The 7587-nt window shown below is 39.2% G+C and overlaps 1 protein-coding gene across 2 annotated transcripts in view; it reads right to left on the bottom strand.

Moving 5' to 3' along the window:
- Positions 1-1991: 1991 nt before the first annotated feature.
- Positions 1992-7587, bottom strand: part of LOC109324257 (heparan sulfate glucosamine 3-O-sulfotransferase 1-like) — a 123351-nt gene continuing 117755 nt past the window's right edge. Inside the window, exons 1-2 of one of the 2 annotated variants that reach the window (XM_019556220.1) lie at positions 6370-6426; positions 1992-4312 (exon numbers count right to left, since the gene is read on the bottom strand). In XM_019556220.1, coding sequence (XP_019411765.1) covers positions 3261-4190 — 930 coding nt within the window. In that variant the 5' untranslated portion in view covers positions 4191-4312; positions 6370-6426 and the 3' untranslated portion in view covers positions 1992-3260. Of the gene's footprint in view, positions 4313-6369; positions 6427-7587 lie in introns of those variants that run through there. The other variant, XM_019556219.1, reaches the window with a different exon arrangement.

Below are 7587 nucleotides of genomic sequence, written 5' to 3' on the forward strand. Positions count from 1 at the left end.
GTCCAGTGATTCAAGTACCGTGTCTGAAAGCATGGAACCCATCTTAAGATTACCTATGTAAAATTTTGCCAATTGCAAAATTGTTGCGTGCTCCAGGGGCTAACCACTAAGCTATTATGCTAAAGGGTGGGAGGAGCACACTTCTTACCCTACAAAGATAAAGTGATTTTATTTTGCTAGATGAGCATGGGGCAAGTGAATTGCAAATGCAGTCACTACAACATCTAGGACCCACTCATCCACCACCTGGATCTAGGCTTTGTTGAAAGGTAGACTGAGAGCACAACTCTTTTCAAAAACCTCTGCGGGGTGCAGGGGCCCTATGCTATAGCATCTTTCATGCTTTTGGGGAGACTTTCAAGCTTGAAGAGTAAACAATATCAGTTGGCTCTACCAACAGGAGTAACCCCTTTCCAGTGAGACAGATTTATGGTTGGCTTGTGCACAGCACAGCATATGGTTGGTATTTGCATCCATAAGATGATAGGTTGGTGTCCACAGAATGTTCTAGAATCCAGTGCTCTAGAGTTGAGGTTCCATCAGGCTTATAACTCAAGGGCCTAGGATTTTAAAGGGGAAGCCTTCACAGTGATTCGAACCTCCCTGGGGAAACCAGAGTCAAGAAGCCATGATGAGGGCCACATTATAATTGCCAACACCACATATACATAAGCAACAATGGCATCATCTAGGACAGCTTGTTAGAAATACCCACTAGGGCTGTGCAAAGCTTCGGTTGCTGATTCGATTTGATGGAGATTTGGCCCGATTCGGTGGCCAAATCTCTGAATCCAAATAGACTCAGGAGACCTATTAATTTCTCCAAATAGAATTAGAAGCCTCTGATTTCATTTGGAGAGATTCGATGATTCAGACATAGCTTTATATGCTTTTTCTACATACCTCAAGGTACCAGGCAACTTGTGAACACGGAGATGGTGGGGCGGATGGAGCGTCCCACAGGAGCACGTGGCGGAGGGCGGGGCACTTGGTGGCGGACCTGGAAGTGACCCAGAAGCACTTCTGGTCCACTTCTGGGTCTGCTGAGGAGTGTGTGGGGGACCCCCCTGGTAACTGGTGCCTCCTGGGTCTGGGGGAGCACCTGAGGTCCCCCTGCAGCCGATCACCAAGCAGCTAGTCCCCTGCATGCTTGACAGCAGACCTGAAAGTGGACGAGAAGTACTTTCAGTCCACTTCTGGGTCTACCGCATGCAGGGGGAGGGGGCCCCGTGCTCCTGTGGAATGCTACGTGTCCCACCATCTCAGCATTTATAAGCTGTGCCTGGTACCTCGAGGTATGTAGAAAAACATATAAAGCTGTGTCTATGGCTGAATCGCTGCTCAGGTCCCTTCCAACCCTACAAACTTTGAAACCATGATTCTCTGAATTAGAATTGAATCTTCAGAGTCAGATTTGGCCAAATCGAATCGGGACAGAGTTCCAAATCAATGAATCGAATCACTGTCCCCTGAATCAGGCCGAATCTGAATCGAAAACAGCTTGCTTCACACACCCCTAATACTCACAGTGAAAATGTATCTATGAACAGTTACTTGAACATTCACATTTATTTAAATTAAAAACAGTAAGTAATCAATTTTAAGGCCAACAGGATCCTTGAGGTCATCTAGTCCCATCTAAATCTAGTTGAGCTGGATCTAACCTTAAGTCACCACTACCTATAACTGCAGCTGCAAAACCTGTCCCTGATTAGCCGCATTGCACTTAACCATGAAGACATTCGGCTTGTACCTGCCTGAAGCCAAGAATATAAAACATATATTTTTAAAATCCCATATGGGGTAAAGTTTCTATGTTCAAATGAGCGATTTCAGAAAGACTTTTCAAACTATGGAACTGGGAATACATTTTTCAGAGTGACTATAACATCTGGAAAGATATTCATTCTGGAATGTTTACAGTAGATTTCCTTCTTTGGTACTGATGTACTGAAAAGGTTGGAGCCTAAATAAAGAGTAGACCACCACAATGCTCTCAAATAAAAAATATATTATAAACAAACGATTCTTAATGCATAAGTATAGATTGACATGATTTTTTATAGATTATCTAAGTAACTCGTAGTTGATATCTAGATTATTGTGCGTCTATGATATACAATATAACATTAGCTTTGCTGAAATTAGCTTTAACTTTGAGTACATCTCATGACCTGCAAATAGAAATTACAAAAATGTTACTTCATGCTTTGGAAAGCCAGCAATGAATGGGTTTTTTTTCAGTAAACTATGTGCCAAATTAGATGCATAAACTAAATCCATGAGATCAGTAGAACAATTAATTACAGAAATACAAACATGATTAATAAGGTAATACTGATGAGGAATAGTATTTTCTATCTAAAAGTAAAGTGACATAATGTATATAGTTAAATAATTATACAATTGCTGCTAATACGATCATTCTGTTGGCAGGTTTACAGTTTAGAATGCAGATCAATATTGCAGATTAAAACAAGGCTTTTTGAAATCTTTTCATTTCTTGTATTTAGAATACCAGCATTATAAAACTTCTCCAGGCAGTTAATTTCTGCAGCCTCTTCAAAGATTTTACAGTTGGATAATAGCGGTGTTATTTAATTCTAAACACCACGCATATGGGGAACCTTAACATATAGCAAACTGGCACTGTTAGTTGTTCAAAATCATAGATGGACTGAATTTCCTCTCCCGTTATTATATAAGTTATGTAGGTAGGATGTGCTTTACATTAATAACTACTTTAGCAGTTTTCAACTGTTTAGTGGAACCACTTTCAGAGTCTCCTGTTCTACCATATGTCATCATTTTACTGTATGAAAATCCTAGAAATCTATGCCACTATCATGGTGCCTGATATAAAAATACTAACAACAAAAATTACAGAACAGTTAGAATAATACCATTTCAAGCTATCTACATTTCTTATAGTTACTTTTCCAAAACAACTCAACTCTGGTCCCAATAATACAAGTGTAAGCCTGGAATAACCCCACTGAAGTTACGGGATTTGCACCAATTTTACTGAGATCAGAATCTGGCCTACAACAGTTATATACAAATATATCAAACTCATTTCACCCATACTTAAAGTATATCATTACAATGAATGGACATGTTATTCCCATGAAACGAACTATATTCTCTGTTTCCACATAGCCAGTTTTTAAGTTTTCTGTATGAGCACCTGCAGTTTAGAAAGACAGGTTTGAAAATAGTTTATTTCAGGATATATTAAGAAACCATTCATTCCAAATGCATTAATGCCAGTCAAAAGAATGATTAATCATTCTGTAAAATTTGGAATTGTGCTCTCTGAAGTAGGAGTAAAGTTGATCTAAAACAGTACTGTTGACAACAGGGTGGGGGCGCCCTTTGGATTCATGTAAACATCTCTCTCTCCCATCACTTCGAATGCAATAGAATCCCTTGGTTTGGTTAAAATAAAAATTTGAAGACATAATTCTGGAAGGAAGATTAAGAAATTTTTCCACTTTTTGTAACTCAGGAAGAGGGTCTTTGATTAAAGTATTTCCATCTACTATGTGAATCTGATCCAAGCTGAAATGCTTAAGCCACTTCTCCATATGGATATCATATAAACTTCTCTGAATAGCCTTGTATTTGGTATTAAGTGCTCCATTTTTAATAACAATTTCTTCAAAGGGCTGAACAGGCTTGTGGCTTTCTACTCTGTTGTAATATACTTGGGTATAATCAGATATAACTCTCTCAGTGGGGTCTCTTAGAATGAGCAGCAGTTTAATAGAGCTATTCATGTCATGAATTCTTTCTGGAGCCTGTGGAGAAGTAAAATAGCCTGGTGTTTTCTCAATAGTAATTTGATTTTCATAAGAAAATGGCATCAGACTCCTATACCAATCTATTCCTTTCACATAATTTTCATCCCAGTCAAAGAAGTGGACTTCTGTAGCTGCTACCACAATATTAGGATGAATATCCAACATTTCTAGTAAAGCCCTGGTCCCTCCTTTACGAACTCCTATGATGATTGTCTGAGGTATTCGTCGGCTTGTCCCAGGAGGTCTCACTTGTGTTGAATAATGTTCACTTTTATTGCTGAATAATCCTACTTGTGACTTCAGTGTCTCCAAAAGTGCCCCATTCTCAACAGGAGCACCCTGAGTATAAGTCAGCAGAAGGTAAGATGACACTAGTAGGAAGGCCATGTGGAGAAGGATAATTAATTCAAAATGCTGTTATGCTTGACTGCTGAAACAATGGGTAAATCCACTCTTGAGGAGTTGGTTGATGGAAGTGGGGGCAAACAAACAGTAAGTTTCTGAAGCATCTGCAAAATAAAAGACAAGTAATCAGTATTTCTGAACATGTACATCAATGTCCAGAGCCATTGAATAGACTTCTCCAATTGGTAATCACTATGTAGAAAGCTTCTATGAAGCAGTTTACTTGTTCTGACTTTGTTTCAATAGGTTAGAATGGTTAATTGATTTTTTTCCCCTTTTGCCTATGTTTGTGATCAAGGGTGGATGCTAAACCTGTGAGAATTTTTATAGCCTGAAGGCAATGGACTGGACTACAAAGAAAGCTGAAAGGTACCTAACTGTTTCTATATTCCTGGCCGTCATTTCCTTGCTTTTACTTCTCTCAGTTTTCGTACCGGTCTTTGGGACATTGTTGTTAACAATCATTCTGAAGCATTTCTGAGTATCAGTACTCCTCTCTGGCTTCACAGCTAGGAAAATGATAATCAATCTAAGTAACAAGTGTCATTTTATGGATGCTTTTTATTTAGTCTTTTATGATCTATGGGCAGTGCAGAAAAGCTGTGTGTAGCAAGGTAGGAATAGTGAATTAAGGCACAATCTTGAATACAGGCTCTTTCTGTCAGAAATCTGGGTTGATCAGCAGTGATATGAAAGAACTGCGATGTGTGCGCATGTGTGTCTCTGTAATTGGGAGTTTAATGCAAAGTTGGAACTTCAAGTGCATGAACAAAAAACCTCAGAAGACCTTCTGGGAGCCCTAAAATTTTTTGCTGGAGTAAGGGAAAGTTTGGTTACATCTGGGCTCTATTTAGCCTTAATCCAACCCTGAACAGAAGAAGAGCAGAAGGTGATGGGGTTGGATAAAGAAAGGTCTTGGCAAGGAAAAAAAAATTAAGAAACTGTGTGTGTTTATGTGTGCAAACACCTGTGCAAATATCATTATATATTTGCTAACATTTAAAAATGGCTTTTGCAGGTGATTCCTCTACATTGTATGAAATTGAGCTGCAATACAGCTGGTATTACAGCATCATTAATAAAAGAACGATTAGAATCAGTGCAACACTTGCATCAGGAAAATGGTGCTTGAACTGTCAGTATGGCATATTTAAAACCTGAAGTCCTTATTTAAACCAATTCTCATGGAAAGGACTCTGGAATGTTCTTCTATTCCTGGGCAGCTGTAAGATTTTACGTGGTAGCAAGCGTGAGTAGTATATGCTATATTTTCCTTAATGAGAAATATATTTAACCCCAATACAGAGTGTGAAAGTGAGTTAATTTGACAAGCTGTGCTTATAAATAGTGAAGTTATCTTAGACAATGAAGCACTAGTCAGTTAAAAAACAAGAGCTTTCTATTTTTGGATTCTATTTTAACTATCTCTGTCTCATTGTTATATCTGAACAGGGCCTCAGAGATGCAGCTAATATAGCTCCTTTTGCAGGTTCTAGTTTCAGTATCATGCTGTTCCCTTTTCTGAATATATTCAACATGTTATTTCAATAATTTCTTAGGCAGTAAGTCAGAGAAAGCATCCAGTTTCCATTTGTCATGGCTCTGAAGAAGATTCACAGTTTCCCTTTATTTTGTTCCTTTTAGCAACTGTTTAGCACAAGATACTGGCAGCTTGCAGATTTAAACATGTACCACAGCAATGTTGTCAAATATCTGGGAGGAGCCTAGCACTATACAAGTAAAGCAGTATATTCATAAATCAATATTCTAGGCATAATTATTAATGGTCTCATTCAGCTGTCTTTGATATCACTTGAAAAGACATTCATTCACTCCAGTGGGAATTTGATCTGGTCTTAAATTCACAGGAAACATTCACCAGCAAAACCACTGGACTGATGCTGAATCCTTCAGACTTTAATTTTACATATACCTAAAGCTGGTACTGTTTATAAACACTGTCTCCTTTTGTGTAAATCAATGCACTAAAACTACCCATATCAAAGCATTCCCCTGGTTCCCAGTGGATAACCCCATGGGCAGCTGCCAATTCAGAAGGAATGTAGTATATAAATATACACCTGTATTTATTACTAGATGAGCCCAAACTTCAACCAGCTTAGAAAGCAGTTACTGTATTTTAAACCAAATGCAAACTCACAATAAAAGTCCAAAGCAAAATCTCTCTCCAGTCACTCTCCAGTCACAGGATAACACTGGCATAATTCTCAGGGTTTTTTTTTCTAGAACTACATAAAGAAAAAGGTGAAATGTTCTTCCTCCTTCCCACCTGCAGAAAAAATGTCATGCTTTATTACACAGCAGAAGGAGGAGGAGGTGGCAATGTCTTCCTACAGAGGGTCTCCACAAATTCCAAGTACTCTGAACGCCAGCAGCAGATAGGGAACTTTAAAAGGGGAGGAGGGGCTACTGGTTTGGAGTGTGCAGCAGCTGTTACGGTCTCCTGCATCTGTATTCCCCTCTAGAGAAGGTCTATAATGGATATGTGCATCTGATATTGCACAGTTGAGCATTTCCCTGTTCACCTTCACTGTCACCACTCTCAACATAATTAATCTTGGTTACCTGAACACAAGGATTTCATCAATGAGTTCTAAGATGTTAGCATCCTTTGCCAGACAGTGGTACTGTAAAGAAATTACGAGAGGACTAAATCCTCAGGAAGGAAGCAGAAAAAAATAAAGAGAGTACAGAGGCATGAAAGAAAATTTGTTTTAAGGCATAACAACATATCATTTTTATCCCTTTCTGGGCTGTGATTACTTATGTCTGAGTTACAAACTATCATCATTTTTACAGGTTTGTAACTATATTACACAATGTAAGTTAGTTACATCCACAAAGAACCGCCTCCCCATTCCAAATTGATCTTTAAGTGTTAATATGTGGTGGCCAGAATCTGGAACCAATTTCCCAGTGTAGTGGTCCTCACCCCTACCTTGGAGCAAATTCAAGAGGAGGTTGGATGATCACCTGTCTGGGGTCTTGTGAACCTTGCATTCATTCCTGCCTGTGGCAGGGGGTCAGGCTAGATGATCTGTCCAGGTCCCTCCTGCCCCTCGCTACTATGAAACTATAATATCACATATGGTAACTGATTTCTAGTATAACGTTACTTCAGGGAAGCTAGTATGACCTAGTGTACATGCATGGGCCTGAAACTCAAAAGACCTTTATCCTATCTTAACTCTGCCACTGCCATGGATCAGTGACTTTATGACATTTCAGTGCTTTATTCCTCAACTTTCCCAACATCAGTGTGGGCTAATGATTTCATGGATTTCATAGACATCAGGGCTGGAAGGGACCTCGGGAGATCATCGAGTCCAGCCCCCTGCCCAAAGGGCAGGAAGTCAGC

The sequence above is a fragment of the Crocodylus porosus genome, unplaced genomic scaffold (genome assembly GCF_001723895.1).
Source record: "Crocodylus porosus isolate Cpor-Errol unplaced genomic scaffold, CroPor_comp1, whole genome shotgun sequence".
Classification (NCBI taxonomy): domain Eukaryota; kingdom Metazoa; phylum Chordata; order Crocodylia; family Crocodylidae; genus Crocodylus; species Crocodylus porosus.